Consider the following 21,561-nt stretch of genomic DNA (forward strand, 5'->3'; position numbering starts at 1 on the left):
ATATAAGGCAGCACTCCCTTCAATAGGCAGATCCTGTATATAAGGCAGCACTCCCCCCATAGGCAGATCCTGTATATAAGGCAGCACTCCCTCCCCTATAGGCAGATCCTGTATATAAGGCAGCACTCCCTCCCCTATAGGCAGATCCTGTATATAAGGCAGCACTCCCTCCCCTATAGGCAGATCCTGTATATAAGGCAGCACTCCCTCCCCTATAGGCAGATCCTGTATATAAGGCAGCACTCCCTCCCCTATAGGCAGATCCTGTATATAAGGCAGCACTCCCCCCTATAGGCAGACCCTGCATATAAGGCAGCACTCCCCCTATAGGCAGATACTGTATATAAGGCAGCACTCCCCCCTATAGGCAGACCCTGCATATAGGGCAGCACTCCCCCCTATAGGCAGATCCTATATATAAGGCAGCACTCTCCCCTATAGGCAGATCCTGTATATAAGGCAGCACTCCTCCCCTATAGGCAGATCCTGTAAATAAGGCAGCACCCCCTATAGGCAGATCCTGTATATAAGGCAGCACTCTCCCCCTATAGGCAGATCCTGTATATAAGGCAGCACTCCCTCCCCTATAGGCAGATCCTGTATAGAAGGCAGCATTCCCCCTATAGGCAGATCCTGTATATAAGGCAGCACTCCCCCCTATAGGCAGATACTGTAGAATAAGGCAGCACTCCCCCTATAGGGAAGATAATGTATATAGGGCAGCACTCCCCCTATAGGCAGATCCTGTATATAAGGCAGCACTCCCCCCTATAGGCAGATCCTGTATATAAGGCAGCACTCCCCCTATAGGCAGATCCTGTATATAAGGCAGCACTCCCCCCATAGGCAGATCCTGTATATAAGGCAGCACTCCCCAAATAGGTTGATCCTGTATATAAGGCAGCACTCCCTTTAATAGGCAGATCCTGTATATAAGGCAGAACTCCCCCCATAGGCAGATCCTGTATATAAGGCAGCACTCCCTCCCCTATAGGCAGATCCTGTATATAAGGCAGCACTCCCTCCCCTATAGGCAGATCCTGTATATAAGGCAGCACTCCCTCCCCTATAGGCAGATCCTGTATATAAGGCAGCACTCCCCCCTATAGGCAGATCCTGTAGAATAAAGCAGCATTCCCCCTATAGGCAGATCCTGTATATAAGGCAGCATTCCCCCTATAGGCAGATCCTGTATATAAGGCAGCACTCCCCCTATAGGCAGATACTGTAGAATAAGGCAGCACTCCCCCTATAGGGAAGATAATGTATATAAGGCAGCACTCCCCCTATAGGCAGATCCTGTATATAAGGCAGCACTCCCCCCTATAGGCAGATCCTGTATATAAGGCAGCACTCCCCCTATAGGCAGATCCTGTATATAAGGCAGCACTCCCCCCCTTATAGGCAGATACTGTAGAATAAGGCAGCACTCCCCCCTATAGGCAGATCCTGTATATAAGGCAGCACTCCCTCCCCATAGGCAGATCCTGTATATAAGGCAGCACTCCCCCCCATAGGCAGATCCTGTATATAAGGCAGCACTCCCCAAATAGGTTGATCCTGTATATAAGGCAGCACTCCCTTCAATAGGCAGATCCTGTATATAAGGCAGCACTCCCTCCCCTATAGGCAGATCCTGTATATAAGGCAGCACTCCCTCCCCTATAGGCAGATCCTGTATATAAGGCAGCACTCCCTCCCCTATAGGCAGATCCTGTATATAAGGCAGCACTCCCCCCTATAGGCACACCCTGCATATAAGGCAGCACTCCCCCTATAGGCAGATACTGTATATAAGGCAGCACTCCCCCCTATAGGCAGACCCTGCATATAGGGCAGCACTCCCCCCTATAGGCAGATCCTATATATAAGGCAGCACTCTCCCCTATAGGCAGATCCTGTATATAAGGCATCACTCCTCCCCTATAGGCAGATCCTGTAAATAAGGCAGCACCCCCTATAGGCAGATCCTGTATATAAGGCAGCACTCTCCCCCTATAGGCAGATCCTGTATATAAGGCAGCACTCCCTCCCCTATAGGCTGATCCTATATATAAGGTAGCACTCCCTCCCCTATAGGCAGATCCTGTAAATAAGGCAGCACTCCCCCCATAGGCAGATCCTGTATATAAGGCAGCATTCCCTCCCCTATAGGCTGATCCTGTATATAAGATCCTGTATATAAGGCAGCACTCCCCCCCATAGGCAGATCCTGTATATAAGGCAGCACTCCCCCCCCATAGGCAGTTCCTGTATATAAGGCAGCACTCCCCCCCATAGGCAGATCCTGTATATAAGGCAGCACTCCCCCCCATAGGCAGATTCTGTAGAATAAGGCAGCCCCCATAAAAAACACAGTAAATAAATACTCACCTCTCTAACTCCTTGTTCCAGTGGTGCTTCCTGCTCCTGCTCCCGCTCATCTGACAGCGGGCGCTGGGCGGTGACGTCATAACGCCCGCTGTCAGACATGTGGGGGATGATGGGGAAGAAGCGCAGAACAGCGCTCCTTCCCTCATCACTGCGGTTAGCTGTATCGGCTAGATGCCGATACAGCTCACCATGCGATGACGGGCGGGGGGCCCACTGCTGGCACCGGGCCCCCCCACCTGCTCAGGGTCCCCATAGTGGCAGAGCAGGGAGATCGATTCTCCCTGCTCTGCCGCAGAATTTAACTGTATCGGTGCGCTGCGCGCGACGATGCAGTTACAGTAGCGTAGCTCCCGGTGGGCCCCCTCAGAGCGCGGGGCCCGGGGTGATGGCCCCTTCTGCCCCCCCCCGGTAGCTACGCTACTGATGTCTACCTTTGAACACCACTGTAATATATAATAGATTTGGAGCTAAAACCAGCCATATCCTTCAGATGGCTAATGGACAATTGATGGTTCTGCTGACAGCCTTCTCGGTCATCTGGTTAGGCCGAGCACTTCTGTGTTCTCTATGAGAAAACTACTGACAGACATCTCTGCCGGCTGCTTATCTCTAGGAAAGCAAATCGATTGGCAGTTCATAATTAGTCATGTCCGATTGAAATCTCTTTTGATTATCAAGTGACTGACACCCCCTACACATTGTAGTGTCAGCTGAACCCTTGTATATCCATAGACATTTATTTATTGTGTATGTTTGCCTTAAGCCAGCACAATGGGAATTAAAGTATAGACTTTTAGCTTTAATTAAAAAGCTTTACAAAAATATTGCATTAACTGACTAGGAATTATAGTCATTTTTTACATAATCTCTTCATAGTCACAGGCTCAAAAGTAATTGGTCAGTTGGCTGATAGGCCAACTTATGGAGTGGCCTGAAACCTCATTAAGTTGTGACAAATGTCGGTCCCCTTTCTAGACTGAGAAAATATATCATGTCTTTTACTGGTACTGTTAAATTCTGTTGATTTTTACTGGGTCACATAAGAATTTCATGTCCATTACCATTTGCATTTATTCTGTTTACATCAATTTGAAAGATTATTTCCTTGTTACATAAGTCAAGCTCTATGAAAAAGCTTATATTACTTATGTGACTTTTGCTTATCATACCTGTAATGTTGGAATTATTTGTTATTTAAATGTCTGCAAATAAATCAGACATTATAATTTTGACCTTTTGTTTTGTCCATTTTGAAAATTGTTTCTGTTGTTCTGCTTTCCATATTGTACAGTTTTTCTTCAAATGTCCTGTTTGTTGAATCTGAAACATGCTCTAGTTTTCATCTTGTGTACCTTTGCATCCATCGCTTCAAACAGGGCTGCCGTCAGGAATTTCAGGGCCCTATACTGGCATCATTTTTTGGCCCCTTTGACATTCCACCCAGTTTCCACCCCAGCTCTGCCCACAACCCTCAAACCTTCTACAGTCCTATCACCCACTCTTGGAAAAACTCCACTTCTGCACCACATGCTCACCAAAAAATTCTTTAAAGGGAACCTGTCACCTGAATTTGGTGGGACCAGTTTTGGGTCATATGGGCGGGGTTTTCTGGTGTTTGATTCACCCTTTCCTTACCTGCTGGCTGCATGCTGGCCGTAATATTGAATTGAAGTTCATTCTCTGTCCTCCATAGTACATGCCTGCACAAGGCAATATTGCCTTGCGCAGGCGTGTACTCCGGAGGACAAAGAATGAACTTCAATCCAATATTGCAGCCAGCATGCAGCCAGCGGGTAAGGAAAGGGTGAATCAAACACCCGAAAACCCCGCCCATATGACCCAAAACTGGTCCCGCCAAATTCAGGTGACAGGTTCCCTTTAAGGGAATGTGTTGCATAATACCATATGCAAGGGACAAATACCATCACACCATGGCCAAACCACATATTACCACCACATAGTAACTGAATAATACCATGTACAAGGGAGAAATACCTCAACATCATGACCAGACCACATATTACCACCACATAATGACCGAATAATGACACATACAAGGATCAAATACCGCCACACCATGACCAGACCACATATTACTACCACACAGTGACCGATTAATACCAAATACAGGGAGAACTACCACTACACTATGACCAAACCACATATTACCACCACACAGTGACCGAATAATACCACATACAAGGATCAAATACCACCACACCATGACCACACATTTTACTATTACATAGTGACCGATTTATACCAAATAGAGGGAGATATACCACTACACCATGACCAGACCACATATTACTACCACATAGTGACCAGTACAGGTAATACAGGGACACCTGTGACATTATACACAGGAGCTCTGCAGATAGTGCCAGTGTACAGATAATACAAGGATAACTAGTGACATTATACACAGGACCTCTGTGTATAATATACAGTGTAAAGTGTCAGTGTACAGGTAACACACTGACTCACAGGTAATGTCTCACGTTGAAGTCCTTCATCCAACAAAGACCACCATAACTTCTTCAAGCCAGGACTCATCTCTGCAGAAAATAACACCATTATCTAAAGCACATTTTCCAATTTTCCCCCAACTTCTACACTACGCTAGATGAAGAACAAAGCGACAGTGTCCCCCTGCACAGTAACAGGACTCTTCCTCCCCCACACTGAAAACAGTATCCTCAAAAATAAAATACATCACAGCAGTAATAATAATCCTTAATTATCCCCTACATTAATAATGTCCAACATTCTGACCCCATATGTACTAGATTCTGGACCCCATGTGTCCCATTCCTGGCTCCATGTGTCTCATTCCTGGCCCCATGTGTCTCATTCCTGGCCCCATGTGTCTCATTCCTGGCCCCATGTGTCTCATTCCTAGCCCTATATGTTCTCCCATTCTGCCCCATGTGACTCCATCCTGCCCCCATGTCTCTCCATACTGGCCCCGTGTCTCTCCATACTGGCCCCATGTCTCTCCATACTGTCCCCATGTCTCTCCATTCTGCTCCCATGTTTTTCCATTCTGCACCATGTCTCTCCATAATGTCCCCATGTCTCTCCAGATTGCCCCATGTCTCTCTATTCTGCTCCTATATCTCTCCATTCTGCCCTGATGTCTCTCCATTCTGCCACATGTCTCTCCATACAGCCCCCATGTTTCCCCACTCTGCCCCTATGTCTCTCCATAATGCAATATTTCTTCATACTGCCCCATGTATCTCCATTCTACCCCCATAGTGCAGCTTTAACAAAAAATTTTTTTTTTTTTAAAAAAAGCTTCTTTACCAGGCCGAGGTTCAGCGGTGTCTTCTCCTGATTCATCTGAGGTGCAGATGCACCGGTGTATAGCAGTGACATCACATACCGGCAACATGTGTGCTGACGTCAGCTGCCGGCCTGTGATTGGCTGGTGGCTGTTAACTGTTGCCATGTGGGAAGCCTTCACACATGGTAGCATAGATTTTAACTAAACATGCATCCTTAGAAGCACATTCAGTTACTGAACCGACAGAATCCTGTCACTGGGCCCCGGGGAGCAGAAGAGTGGGGGCCTGGTTCGGGCTCTCTTTGGTCACTGGGCCCCATGCACCAGTAAAAGCAGTAATGCCCTGATGGCAGCCCTGGCTTCCAAAGCGATTCTACTGTTGCTTTATGTTGCATACCTCTATGATATTCATCTACTACACTGGTTCTTACAAATGCTATTCTTAAACTTTGAGATGCTGTCTATTTTTTCTTCTCTCCATTATATGTACAGTACTGTTCAAAAGATTTAGGCAGGTGTGGGGGGAAAAATGCTGCAAAGTAAGAATGCTTTAGAAAATATAAGTGTAAATAGTTTATTTGTATCAATGAGTAAAATGCAATGTGAATTAACAGAAGAGAAATCTAAATTAATTAAAGGGAACCTGTCACCCCCCAGGCATTTTTAAGTAAAAGAGTCACCTTGTGCAGCACTAATGCTGCATTCTGTCAAGGTGGCTCTTTAAGTTCTGGTCCCTGCCAATGCTGCAATAATCACTTTTATAATGTGCCCCTCATACCTCGAATTTGTCAGGGGGGCAGGTCGTTCCCCCTCTTCCTTCATTAGCGTTCCCGACGCCTGCGCTGTAAGTTTTTTTTGGGCATGTGCAGTTGCGCTGCCCTTCGAACTTACAGCGCAGGCGCCGGGGACGCTAATGAAAGAAGAGGAGGCGGCACCTGGCGCGCAGAGGCCCTGAGCGAGGGTTGTGTTGCGTCTGTGTCAGGGGGGAAAGACCTGTCCCCCTGACAAATTCGAGGTATGAGGGGCACATTATAAAAGCGATTATTGCAGCATTGACAGGGACCAGAACTAAAAGAGCCACCTGACAGAATGCAGCATTAGTGCTGCACAAGGTGGCTCTCTAAATTAAAAATGCCTGGGGGGTGACAGGTTCCCTTTAAATATTTGGTGTGATCACTATTTGCCTTCAGAACAGCATCAAGTCTACTAGGTCCACTTGTACGCAGTTCTTGAATGAATTCAGCATGAAGGTTGTTCCAAACATCTTGGAGAAGTAATTACAGACTTTGTGGATGCAGGTTTGCACAAATCCTTCTACCTCATTCATGTAATCCCGCATAGACTTGATGACATTGACATCATGGCTCTGTGGTGGCCATATCACCACTCTCAAAACTCCTTGTCCTTTTTATGCTGAATAGAGTGCTTAATGACATTGCCTGTATGTTTGGGGTCATTGTTCTGCTGCAGAATAAATTTGGAGCCAATCAGATGCTTCCCTGATAGTATAATATTTGGAATTGAGAGTCCTCAGTGGTTGATACCTTTTAATCCCTGATAATATTACATTTTGAATAATTATGTGCCTACATTCATCAGCATTGAGGATCCCATAAATCCCAACCAAATCCCCAACCCTATTTATTGAAATGCAGCCCAAACTAGGAAGGAACCTCCACCAAGCTTCACTGTTGATTATTATTGTAGCGCTCTCAAGGCCTTTTACAAACATCAAATTGCTTTTTTTGAGCCAAATGTATCAGATTTGGACTCATAAGTCCAGAGAGCCTGATGCTTTTTCTTCACCCCAGTTCCTGTTTTGTGCACAGTTGAGTGGCTTAGCCTTGTTTCCATGTTGAAAGTATGGCTTTTTAGTCGCAATTCTACTATAAAGAAGCTGCCTATGAGTTGATAGGACAACCATACATCTTCAGATTTTAAAGGATGATGTGTCTTTCATATGAAATAAGTTTCCTTACCGAACCACTGCATGTATAGTTCTTGCCCATTTCTTGGTGCTTTTTCAAAAAATCTTGAACAGCACATCGTGGAACCCCAGTCTGCTTTCAAATATTCGACTACAAGAGACCTCTCTGATGTAGTATAACTACTTTTTGTTTCTGTACTCAGTCTTGCTATGGTGTATGACCTGTGACTTGAAACTGTCTTCCACAACCTCACCTCTGTAACAGTATGACTGTTTCTAATTTAATGCCTCCTACACATATGTTTCTGTTTCAGTTAATGACTGCATTTTAATCTAAATCTCAAAAATGATGATCATTATCATTGGTAATGCATAATTGGTTGCTCGTATACCTGACAATAATTATACAGAGTCATTTTGTGAAAGTATGCTTAGAAGAATCGGTTTAGATTTCTCTCTTGATAATTCACTTGTATTATTTTAATTGCTAAAAATCTATTAACATTTCTATTTTTGAAAGCATTCTTATGTTGTAGCATATTTCCACATCTGCTTAAAATCCTTTCATAGTACTGTATATAAGCAAGTTTCTTGTATACAAGAGATGAGAACCTCTATAAGATTCCTTTCATCAGCCGGTTCACTAAGGTGTTTAAACTGTTTTCTTTTCTGGGTCTGTGTGGGCCCATAACCTCTTGTAGATTTTCAGCTTTCAGCAGATTAATCAGCACTTGAACATTGTGAGTGAATGAACTGGGACGTACAGAGACCACTAAATAAATGCACTGATGCACACATGGACAAAATGATTAGGAACCCCTCTGTTAAAGTAGGAACAAGCCACTATGGTCACTGAAATATTTTGAAGTTGCCAAAAACAATTTTCAATTTCACATTTACTGAATCCATGGGGATTTTGGTCCACTTCTCATGATCAAACTTCTCCTGCTGTCTCAGGTTTGAAGAGTGCCTTCTCCATACTGCATGTTTCAATAGGACTTGGACCAGGGCTCATAGAAAGCCACTTTAGAATAGTCCAGTGCTTTGCTCTTAGCCATTCTTGGATGTTTTTAGCTGTGTGTTTTGTGTTATTATCCTGTTGGAGGACCCATGACCTGTAACTTAGATCAAGATTTCTATCAATGGGCAGCACATTTCATTCTAGAATGACTTGATAGTCTTGAGATTTCAGCCTGCACAGATTCAAGATACCTTGTACCAGAAGCACCAAAGCAGCCACAAAGCATAACCAAACCTCCTCCATGTTTCACAGTAGGCATAATGTTTTTTTTTCTTATGTTTAATTTTTGCTTTTGTGATAATCGAGCCTATGTGACTCACGAAATAGCTTCAGTTTTGTCTCATCTCTCCAAAGGACATTCTCCCAGAAGCTTTGTAGCTAATGAATATACATTTTTGCAAATTCCAGTTTTGTTGTTTTATTATTTGCTTTCAACAATGGTTTCCTCCATGGTCACCTTCCATGAAATCCACTAAGGCCAAGACAGCGACGGATGATGTGATCTTACACTAATGTACCTTGACCTTGGAGTTCACTTCTAATCTCGTTGGAAATTGTTCTGGGCTCTTTGGTTACCATTAGTATTATCCATCTGTTTCTCATCAATTTTTATCTTGAGGCCAAATCCAGGGAGGTACAGTCCCATAGACTTGAAACTGCTGAATAAAATATGCAACTGTAGCTAAAGGAACATCAAGCTGCTTGGAGATGGTTTTATGTTCTTTACCTTTAACATATTTGTCTATAATTTTTCTTATGTTTGATCTTCATTAGTTGATATTTAGTAAGTTTAAATTGAACATGCCTTTTGTCAGTTTTCAGATATTTCACTGAACATTGTGGGTTTTTCTTACTTTAACAGAAGGATACCAACAATTTATCCACGTGTGTACATACAAGACATAGAGATCATACAGTAAGTCATAAACAAGCTATAGCAGTTCACACATGCTGTCTTTCCTCCTCTACCTCCTCCTACTCTCACAGGGGCAAATATAACTTAACTACTCATTGCACATTTCTATCAGCAGTTATAAAGACTTTTGAAATCCTTTAAAAAGCATCTGTGGTTGAGGTATCTAAGGAGGCATCTCTGGCAGTCACTATGGGTTTATTTAAGGTGGAGGCACATTTTGGGATCAGTTTTGTAAGGTACAGTAGTACATACTTCTACTAGAGCTTCTATGGACTTATCTTGTAACGATAAATAGCAATAAAAATAGTAATTCAAAAGTATTAATGCACTAATGTTTATATTCCTCCATTCTTTTGCTCTATTGATTAATAGTTCTTGGGTATGTGCTGACTTTCCTTTGCAGGGTACAAATCAGGACCGTTGTATCATCTGATCTGACTGTTTAGATAGCTGTAAACAAGAAACCATAGTAATAATGTTGTTAAGAATATTTGTGATATTGTCAATAATTGTCATTGTTTCTTGCGCAGTATATACAATACATACAGATGAGTCTTTATATTTTAGGAATTTCCAGTGAAGTAATACTTAGGCCCAGCAATGTGTCTCAAGAAGAACTTCTGGATGTTATAAGCAATTTAAGTGATGACTCTAATGTTAGTGGCCTGCTAGTCCAGTTACCATTGCCAGGTAAGTGTCACCAATCATACAAATGACAAGGGATGATCTTGGGTTGCATAATGTCCTATGCGGTATCCTCTAATGATTCTCCCTCCCATTGTGCCAAGCGCTAAAAAAAAAAAAATCATACAGCTAATAGGGCATTGGAGGTGCAATCTCCAGGTGCCCAGGCCATCATGTGACAAAGGGAGCACCCAGTGCAACCACACAGGTCACATGCAACTTTGGTCTGGCATATGATTAATCTTTATCAATCTTTCTGCTATAAATCTGTTTTCTAGAGTTGAGCAAATCAGTTTGAGGCAAATTGAATTTGCCTCGAATTTTCTAAAAAAAACATTTTTTGGAAATCAAAGTGAAGATTGCATTGCAGAAAGAAGAGACCAGAGAGAGCTGAGTAGATGACCTGACCGGGGCGGCGGCAGCGGGACAGGTGAGCAATGAGGGGAGTTATTTTTTTTCACTCCACATTTATTATGATGTGAGATCTAGAGAGACCTTTCAGAATAAGGAACATTCAATTTGTATTGAATAAATTCGATGCAAATTGAATTCGCTGGCCAATTCGAGCATGCTCTTACATTTTTCAATTAATACAGATTACTGATTTTCAGCATTTTGGCATAGTTTTCTGTAGTAAGTGCATGGATATTGTTCATACAGTATAAAGTACAATTACAATAGGGTGGATATATAATCGCCAAAGGGACTTTTCCCTACAAAGTCTGGTTTTGTCTATTTAGTAATAGCTTGATATTAAACAGTGTAGGGAAATGGAGAATAGAAGTATTACCAAAAACAGACAAATTAGGAGCGCTAGACGAATGTAAAACATACAAGATACCGATTATAAGATGCCTCCTTTCCCCAATACATGGCTACTGCACTGTCTATAAGATTTCAGAATCTCTCACAGAAAAACTATCTTGAGAGTATGGTGCCAATTCATTAAGACTGTTCTGGAGACTACACTGTTATTCGGTGGCATAACTTGAAACTCATGGGCCCCGATGCGAAAGCTCCGACGGGGCCCCCAAAAATGTAAAATCTTTAATAGCAATAGTCTTTTTCTATAGGCCAAAGGGACTTTTAGGGCCCCCTAGGCTCCAGGGCCCGGGTGTGATTGCAACCCCTGCACCAGTTGTAGTTACACCCCTGCTGTTATTACTATGTTTGTACATAGAGATAACAGGTAGTGATGGGTGAACGCCTGGGTGTTCAGGTGCAGCTGAACATTAAAAAAAAATTTGGTTCAAGAACCAGAACAGTACCCAAACCTGAACCCGGACCCATTCAGATGAATGCGGGGTCCGAAAATCCATTGTTTGCCATGCTGTCTTCTGCATGACAGCGCAGCAAAGACTGCCTCTGATTGGTGGTAAGATTATTATCGGAGATCAAAGAGCTGCGGTTCCCATGCTGTCAGATGACAGCGGTGTGAGCCAGCAGCTGTGACCAGATGTAAAAAGTTAATCTCTGGTCACAGAAGCATCGGCTGATGGGAAAGTACTTCTCCCATCAGCCTATGCTTGCTGCCACTAGCAGCAAGAGCAGGCACAGCTGGTGGGAATATTCATCAGCTGGTGCCAGCGCTATAAATAACAACTTTTTAAAACAAATGACGTTGGGTCTTTCTATCTACTATATAACTGTCTAAGGGTCACTTCCATCTGTCCTTCTGTCTGTCTGTCACGGATATTCATTCGCTGATTGGTCTCGCCAGCTGCCTGTCATGGCTGCCGCAACCAATCAGCGATGGCCACAGTCCGATTAGTCCCTCCCTACTCCCCTGCAGTCAGTGCCCGGCGCCCGCTCCATACTCCCTGCAGTCACCACTCACACAGGGTTAATGCCAGCGGTAACGGACCTTGTTATGCCATGGGTAACTCACTCCGTTACCGCCGCTATTAACCCTGTGTGACCAAGTTTTTACTATTGACGCTGCCTATGCAGCGTCAATAGTAAAAGGATCTAATGTTAAAAATAATTAAAAAATAAAAAATTATTATATACTCACCTTTCCCGCTCCTCGCGACGCTCCGGTGACCGCTCCATGCAAGCAGCAGGTTCCGGTGCCAACGATGGTACGGGAGAAGGACCTGCCATGACGTCATGGTCATGTGACCGTGACGTCAGCACAGGCCCTGCGCGCCTGCGCGAGAAGGACCTGCCATGATGTCACGGTCATGTGACCGCGACGTCATCACACCCTGGGACCGGAAGCTGCCGCCTGCACCGCGCACAGGCGACAGAACTACAAGGCGCCCTCGGATCAGAAGGTGAGTATGTTTATTTTTTATTTCTTAACCTGTGACATACATGGCTGGGCAATATACTACGTGGCTGGGCAATATACTACGTCGCTGTGCAATATATTACGTGGCTCTGTGCTGTATACTACGTCACTGGGCAATATACTACGTCACTGGGCAATATACTACGTCGCTGGGCAATATACTACATCACTGGGCAATATACTACGTGGCTTGGCAATATACTACGTCACTGGGCAATATACTACGTCGCTGGGCAATATACTACATCACTGGGCAATATACTACGTGGCTTGGCAATATACTACGTGGCTTGGCAATATACTACGTCACTGGGCAATATACTACGTCGCTGGGCAATATACTACATCACTGGGCAATATACTACGTGGCTTGGCAATATACTACGTCACTGGGCAATACACTACGTCACTGGGCAATATACTACGTTGCTGGTTAATATACTACGTCACTGGGCAATATACTACATGCCTGGGCAATACACTATGTGGGCTGTGCAATACACTACGTGGATATGCATATTCTAGAATACCCGATGCGTTAGAATCGGGCCACCATCTAGTTTTTGATAACTAGCATGGCAAAACAGACAGCTTCAGGCTGCAATCCACAGCTGTCAGCTTTATCATAGCTGCTTATCAACAATAAAGAGGTCCCCATGTGTTTTTTTTATATTATTTAAATAAATAATTAAAATAACCAGGCATGTGGTCCCTTCCGTTTTTGACAACCAGCCAAGCTAAAACAGACAGCTGTGGGCTGGTATTCTCAGGCTGGTAAGGGGCCGTGTATATTGGCCCACCAGCCTAACATAGTAGCCCACAGCTGTCCCACAAAAGACTTTGCCTGGCTGTTCCCACTTGCCCTGTGATGGTGGCAAGTGGGGTTCATATTTGTGGGGTTGATTTCACAGATGTATTTTCAGGTGACATCAAGCCCAGCAGTTAGTAATGGAGAGGGAACAGACTCCACGTCATTAAAAAAAATATATATATTTACAGCGCAGGCGCCGTAAATGTGGTTTTCTGGATTTTATTTTTGATATTGTATCTCTCAGTGTTAAAATTAACCTACTCTTTAAAAATTATAGACTGTTCAATTCATATCTTTGTCAGTGGGCAAACTTACAAAAACAGTAAGGGATCAAATACTTATTTCCCCCACTGTACCCTTTTTTGTAGTAATATCCTTGTCAGTACACTAGTGCTGTTTGTTGTTATGACTACTTTCATGCTAATACCCTAATAGCCACATTGCAGGCTGCTATTTCTGTTCCCATCGTCTCCACTTTTTAAATTATTTAATAATTTTTAAACCATTATCAATAAACATTATATATTTTACTCTTGGGCTTAGTACTTCATTCTTCTTTTTTCTAATTTTCTCTGAAGTGCTCTATTACCTTCATAGTCTATTTTTTTGGGATAAAGTCAAAATGACATTGCTGTGTACATACATGTTCAGTTATGTCACTTCTTTTAACCGCTTCAGTGTTCAGAAACCTTGAAGTTGTTAAAATAAGTTTATTCTTTGCGCTCAACCACTTTATTTACTTGAAAGTATAGAGAAAAGACACTTCATGCTTCAGGAAAACGACCACTGGTGTAATGGTACAGATAACCCTATGTAACAGCCAGATCCTTAAAGGGTTGTATGGCACTTTTAGATTATTGGCCTAACCTCTAGATAGGTCATAAATATGTGATAAGTGGTGATGCCTCACACAGCATCCCTGCTAATCAGCTACTCCTGGTGCCACTGGTGTCCAGATGTGTTCATTGACCAATATGAAAAAAGGCACTGGAGCACTACTAATTGTACAATTCCAATTAACGGGGTGCAAGAAGAGTGGTAACATGGATCATGCACAAACCAACAGAAAGAACCACTCCAAAATACTGCACACCACTATATAATATACATAAAAAGGTAAACTTTTATTGATCAAGAAATATAAAAACACTTAAAAAATACATATATAGTACAAGATCCCCAGTGATCCTGCCAAGATAGTATAGGTCATCATAAACATCAAAAATAATTATATTCAATCAATGAATAATGATTATGCTAATGACACTTGGCCGAGTGTCATCTTACTGTGATCCAATCCTCTCGCATGCGAGAATAGCAGCACAAATGTGGAGAAAATGGAAAACCTAATTTCTCCATCTTCTTCATTGTCTCTGTGAGCATTCATTGGACTACACTTGGATGGCATCAGGGTGCAGTTCGATGTTTCACAAACATACAAAGACTTGTATGCACATGCCGAATGAGCATGAGAAAAAACCTCTCATGGTCAGCAGGGTCCTCTCTCTCCAGTAGAGTGTAAGCGCTTATGGTTAGCGGGGTCCTCTTGCTGTCTCCTGTAGAGTGTAAGCGCTTATGGTCAGCAGGGTCCTCTCTATCTCCAGTCGAGTGTAAGCGCTTATGGTTAGCGGGGTCCTCTTGCTGTCTCCTGTAGAGGGTAAGCGCTTATGGTCAGCAGGGTCCTCTCTATCTCCAGTAGAGTGTAAGCGCTTATGGTTAGCGGGGTCCTCTTGCTGTCTCCTGTAGAGGGTAAGCGCTTATGGTCAGCAGGGTCCTCTCTATCTCCAGTAGAGTGTAAGCGCTTATGGTCAGCGGGGTCCTCTTGCTGTCTTCTGTAGAGTGTAAGCGCTTATGGGCAGCAGGGTCCTCTCTATCTCCAGTAGAGTGTAAGCGCTTATGGTTAGCGGGGTCCTCTTGCTGTCTTCTGTAGAGGGTAAGCGCTTATGGTCAGCAGGGTCCTCTCTATCTCCAGTAGAGTGTAAGCGCTTATGGTCAGCGGGGTCCTCTTGCTGTCTTCTGTAGAGTGTAAGCGCTTATGGGCAGCAGGGTCCTCTCTATCTCCAGTAGAGTGTAAGCGCTTATGGTCAGCGGGGTCCTCTTGCTGTCTTCTGTAGAGTGTAAGCTCTTATGGGCAGCAGGGTCCTCTCTATCTCCAGTAGACTGTAAGCGCTTATGGTCAGCGGGGTCCTCTTGCTGTCTCCTATAGAGTGTAAGCTCTTATGGGCAGCAGGGTCCTCTCTCTCCAGTAGAGTGTAAGCGCTTATGGTCAGCGGGGTCCTCTTGCTGTCTCCTATAGAGTCTAAGCTCTTATGGGCAGCAGGGTCCTCTCTATCTCCAGTAGAGTGTAATCGCTTATGGTCAGCCGGGTCCTCTTGCTGTCTCCTGTAGAGTGTAAGCGCTTATGGTCAGTAGGGTCCTCTCTATCTCCAGTAGAGTGTAAGCGCTTATGGTCAGCGGGGTCCTCTTGCTGTCTTCTGTAGAGTGTAAGCACTTATGGGCAGCAGGGTCCTCTCTATCTCCAGTAGAGTGTAAGCGCTTATGGTCAGCGGGGTCCTCTTGCTGTCTCCTATAGAGTCTAAGCTCTTATGGGCAGCAGGGTCCTCTCTCTCCAGTAGAGTGTAAGTGCTTATGGTCAGCGGGGTCCTCTTGCTGTCTCCTGTAGAGTGTAAGCGCTTATGGTCAGCAGGGTGCTCTCTATCTTCAGTAGAGTGTAAGCGCTTATGGTCAGCGGGGTCCTCTTGCTGTCTCCAGTAGAGTGTAAGCGCTTATGGTCAGCGGGGTCCTCTTGCTGTCTCCTGTAGAGTGTAAGCTCTTATGGGCAGCAGGGTCCTCTCTCTCCAGTAGAGTGTAAGTGCTTATGGTCAGCGGGGTCCTCTTGCTGTCTCCTGTAGAGTGTAAGCGCTTATGGTCAGCAGGGTGCTCTCTATCTTCAGTAGAGTGTAAGCGCTTATGGTCAGCGGGGTCCTCTTGCTGTCTCCAGTAGAGTGTAAGCGCTTATGGTCAGCGGGGTCCTCTTGCTGTCTCCTGTAGAGTGTAAGCTCTTATGGGCAGCAGGGTCCTCTCTCTCCAGTAGAGTGTAAGTGCTTATGGTCAGCGGGGTCCTCTTGCTGTCTCCTGTAGAGTGTAAGCGCTTATGGTCAGCAGGGTGCTCTCTATCTTCAGTAGAGTGTAAGCGCTTATGGTCAGCGGGGTCCTCTTGCTGTCTCCTGTAGAGTGTAAGCGCTTATGGTCAGCAGGGTGCTCTCTATCTTCAGTAGAGTGTAAGCGCTTATGGTCAGCGGGGTCCTCTTGCTGTCTACTGTAGAGTGTAAGCTCTTATGGGCAGCAGGGTCCTCTCTCTCCAGTAGAGTGTAAGCTCTTATGATCAGCCTGGTTGTCACTCACTTGCCTCTGCCCATGAGTATTGTCAAGAGTAATTACAGGCTTTCCAGCATGGAGATTGGTGCCAATTTATCAGCAGCAAATCTAATTATTTGGGGAAGTTGGCGAATTTAAATGTGGAAAGATTCGCTCATCTCTAGTGACCTATCCCAAGCAAAGACCATCACTAAACACATCGGAAAAGCCCTTTAACAGAAAACTTTTTCTTTAGAGTCTTTAAATGTGCTACCACTAGAGGGAGATATAAGCTCACCTAAGTCTCCATATTAAAATAATGAAAATGGTCTACATAATGTCAGACTTTTCTAGGAAGTAAACGGATTTGTTTTTGTTGCTCCTAAAATTGCCTTTTTTTCAGGAAAGACCAGTTACCAATGGTTTGAGTCTGGGACTGAGGAAATTAAACTAATGGAGAAATGTATTTGTCCTCAACTTCTAAAATATCCTGATTCACTTGTACTGCCAATGCGCAAAGTTCCAAAAATTATACTGCATTATATGGCTGATGTTTGTAGTAACACAATGTGTACATATTATGCGATGGGAATAGGTTAAGGTGGACCAAGGATAATATTACAGCTGTAAGCAGAGTATGGGCAACTGGTTTGTTACAGGCATGGATGTCACTTTTTTCTTTGCTTTTCTTTTTATGTCCCATAGTAACATAGTAACATACCAGTAGTTAGCAAGGCCGAAAAAAAAGATATTTGTCCATCCAGTTCAGCCTATATTACGTCAGAATAAATCCCCAGATCTACGTCCTACTAAAGAACCTAATAACTCTAAGATACAACTTTGTTACGCTCCAAGAAGACATCCAGGCCTCTCTTCAACCCCTCGTCTGAGTTCCATACCACCTCCTCAGGCAAGGAATTCCAGATTCTTGCTGCCCTAACAGTGAAGAATCCTCTTCCATGTTGGTGGAAAAATCTTCTCTCCTCCAGACGCAGAGAATGTTCCCTTGTGACCGTCACCTTCCTTGGTATAAACAGATCCTCGGAGATATATTTGTATTGTCCCCTTGTATACTTATACATGGTTATTAGATCGCCCCTCAGTCGTCTTTTTTCTAGACTAAATAATCCTAGTTTTGCTAATCTCTCTGGGTATTATAGTTCCCCCATCCCTTTTATTAATTTTGTTGCCCTCCTTTGTAGTCGCTCTAGTTCCATTATATCCTTCTTGAGCACCGGTGCCCAAAACTGTACACAGTACTCCATGTGCGGTCTAACCAGGCATTTGTACAGAGGCAGTATAATGCTCTCATCATGTGTATCCAGACCTCTTTTAATGCACCCCATGATCCTGTTTGCCTTCGCAGCCGCTGCCTGGCACTGGCTGCTCCAGGTAAGTTGATCATTAACTAGGATCCCCAAGTCCTTCTCCATGTCAGATTTACCCAGTGGTTTCCCATTCTGTGTGTAATGGTGATATTGATTCCTTCTTCCCATGTGCATAACCTTACATTTATTATTGTTAAACCGCATCTGCCACCTTTCGGCCCAAGTTTCCAACTTATCCAGATCCATCTGCAGCAGAATACTATCTTCTTTTGCATTGACTGCTTTACATAGTTTTGTATCATCTGCAAATATCAATATTTTACTGTGTAAACCTTCTACCAGATCGTTAAAGATATTGAAGAGAATAGGTCCCAACACCAACCCCTGTGGTACCCCACTGGTCACAGCGACCCAGTTAGAGAATATACCATTTATAACAACCTTCTGCTATCACTAAGCCAGTTACTTATCTATTTACACACATTTTGCCCCAGACCCAGCATTCTCATTTTGTGTACCAACCTCTTGTGTGGCACGGTATCAAACGCTTTGGAAAAATCAAGATATACCACGTCCAATGACTCATCTTGGTCCAGTCTATAGCTTACCTCTTCATAAAAACTGATTAGATTGGTTTGACAGGAGTGATTCCTCATAAACCCATGCTGATATGGAGCTAAGCAGCTATTCTCATTGAGATAATCCAGAATAGCATCCCTCAGAAACAATTCAAAGATTTTACCAACAAGAGAGGTTAGACTTACTGGCCTATAATTTCCAGGTTCACTTTTAGAGCCCTTTTTGAATATTGGCACCACATTTGCTATGCGCCAGTCCTGCGGAACAGACCCCGTCGCTATAGAGTCCCTAAAAATAAGAAATAATGGTTTATCTATTACATTACTTAGCTCTCTTAGTACTCGTGGGTGTATGCCATCCAGGCCTGGAGATTTATCTATTTTAATCTTATTTAGCCGGTTTCGCACCTCTTCTTGGGTTAGATTGGTGACGCTTAATACAGAGTTTTCTTTGTCTCTTGGCATTTCACCTAGCATTTCATTTTCCACTGTGAATACTGTGGAGAAGAAGCTGTTTAATATATTATATTTTTCCTCGTCATCTACAACCATTCTTTCCTCACAATTTTTTAAGGAGCCTACACTTTCACTTATAATTCTTTCACTATTGATATAGTTGAAGAACAGTCAGAATAGTAATTTGGGTGGAGAAACTAAATTCATATGTGCATATACATTTGTATATGAATATTTTTAAGAAAAGAAAATTGAAACCAAAAAGAAAGAAAAAAGGAAATATTTAAAGATGTGGTCCATTACTGGACAACCCCAGCTTAAAGAAGCACTCCTCCCGTCAACATTTTTATCCTCTTAATATACTGCAATCATGATATTATATAGCACTGTTTACTTATAATTGCTAATTTTGTCTTTCTACCCAGCTAATTCTTCTCTTTTCTATTAGGTCTATGACATCACGTGATTAAAATCAGACTAGCTGAATCCTTTTAAGCTCTACGTAGAAATAAGAGATTAATTTTCCCTGTATAAGTCATGAGTCCCCAAGGGGAGAGGAGGCAGCAGCTGGGTTGGGCAGTGGCGCATCTAGGGGGGGGGCAGCCGGGGCATGTGCCCCAGGCGCAGCCGGCAGGGGGGCGCAGTCGGGCCGCCTAAAGCGGCGGTCCGCAGTGTCTCCCCCGGCGGCTGCATTCTGCCGCCCCCCGCACTGGGAGTAGGCTGTTCTCTGTGCCGACTGTCAAGCTGCAGCCGGCACAGAGAAGCTGCGGCACGCCAGCTCCCAGTGTTCAATTGTACTGCATCTGAGATGCGAGTACAATTGAAGCTCTGACTGCCGGGTCAGAGCGACGCCAGCAGCGTGATCAGGTCATGTGATCATGCTGCTGATGTCACTCACCTGCGCGGCAGAGCAGGAGACACAGAGCGGTGGTAAGTGCTCCAGTGGAGCTGAAGACACCGAAGGTGCAGGGGGGGATTTAATGTGAGTGGGAATGGGGGGCATATATTGTGGGGGGGATTTAATGTGATTGGGGATGGGGGCATATATTGTGGGGGGATTTAATGTGAGTGGGGGTGGGGGGATTTAATGTGAGTGGGGGGATTTAATGTGAGTGGGGATGGTGGGATATATTATTGGATGGGGGATATTTAATATGAGTGGAGATGGGGGATTTATTGTGGGGGGGGAGATTTAATGTGAGTAGGGAGGGGGGATTTATTGTGGGGGGAGATTTAATATGAGTGGAGATGGGGGATTTATTGTGGGGGGGAGATTTAATGTGAGTAGGAAGGGGGGATTTATTGTGGGGGGGACATTTAATATGAGTGGAGATGGGGGGATTCATTGTGGGGAAGGGATTTAATGTGAGTGGAGATGGGCATATTTATTGTGTGTGGGGAGAATTGGAGTGGAGATGGGGGATTGAATGTGTGTGGGGGAGATTTGTCATGGGGATGGGGGGATTTAATGTGTGGGGGAGATCTGAGGACACAAAATGAAGAGCAAAGGGGGAGATGGGGGGCATGTATGAGGAAACAGTATGGGGGATGGGTGCAGACAGTTTGGGGTCAAACGGGGGAATGTATGCAGACACAGTATGAGTAGCGATGTGAAAAACGTATGTGGACAGAGTACGGGGAGTGAAGGTGTTGGGATGTGTGCATGCGCAGCATGGGGGACAGTGTAAGGGCACAGCCAGGAGGGGATAGTATACCAAGGAGGGGGAGTGTGATGAGAGTACAGTATAAATACTGGGCCCTATAGGGGGGACACAGTGTGAGAGGACAGTGTGAAGAGTGGGCCAGTATGGAAAGTAGAGGTCAGTGTAAAGAGCATGTACCATAAGAGGGACAGTGTGGGGGTCATATTTTATGCAGACAATATAGTGAGGGGCAATTATTAATTTAATTAATAATTTATTTATTCAGGAGCATTTTAATGACACTTGTATCTTTAAGAGCATCATGTGGAGATTTTCTGCAAAAGAGCGGAGAAGATGGAAGTCTGCAGAGACGGCTGTGGATGAGAAAACGCATCATGGGGTCTGGACAAGATGAAGAAATGAAGGAGAACAACTCCAGAGGCGACGTCATCTATAAGGTGCCTGGATGTAAATGTTATTTGTGATACTGACTAACTCTCATGTTTCTATTTATGTTAGGAGCATTAAAGGGAATGTCCAGGTTTGTGATAAGTCTGCAGTCATTCTTTGTGACTGCAGACTTCTGAGTTCTCACAGTGCGCACTGCACACTGTCAGGATTCTCTCGTGCTGGCGATTTACATACATGCGGTTACATGCTGACTAGACATGTGTGGCCTCACTCAATGATAATGAACTGAGCGAAGCCGGGCACGTCTAGTCGGAATGTGGTCAGAAGTATACAAATCACATGCTTGTGCTGACATGACTGTTCACTGGCAAGGGAGAATCCTAAAAGTGTGCAGTGCATGAGTTGTGAGAATTCAGAAGCTGCGATGTCAGGATTCAGCTCTGTAGGTTCCAGTAGTCGTCACATGGACACTTCACTCATATGCGATTTTCATAC

The 21,561-nt window shown here is 44.1% G+C and overlaps 1 protein-coding gene across 1 annotated transcript in view; it reads left to right on the forward strand.

Annotated features, from left to right (window-relative positions):
* Positions 1 to 21,561, forward strand: part of MTHFD2L (methylenetetrahydrofolate dehydrogenase (NADP+ dependent) 2 like) — a 121,014-nt gene that overhangs the window by 33,009 nt on the left and 66,444 nt on the right. Inside the window, exon 3 of the mRNA XM_077261988.1 lies at positions 10,094 to 10,216. Coding sequence (XP_077118103.1) covers positions 10,094 to 10,216 — 123 coding nt within the window. The remainder of the gene's footprint in view (positions 1 to 10,093; positions 10,217 to 21,561) is intronic.

Source organism: Ranitomeya variabilis, chromosome 1 (assembly GCF_051348905.1).
Source record: "Ranitomeya variabilis isolate aRanVar5 chromosome 1, aRanVar5.hap1, whole genome shotgun sequence".
Lineage (NCBI taxonomy): Eukaryota > Metazoa > Chordata > Amphibia > Anura > Dendrobatidae > Ranitomeya > Ranitomeya variabilis.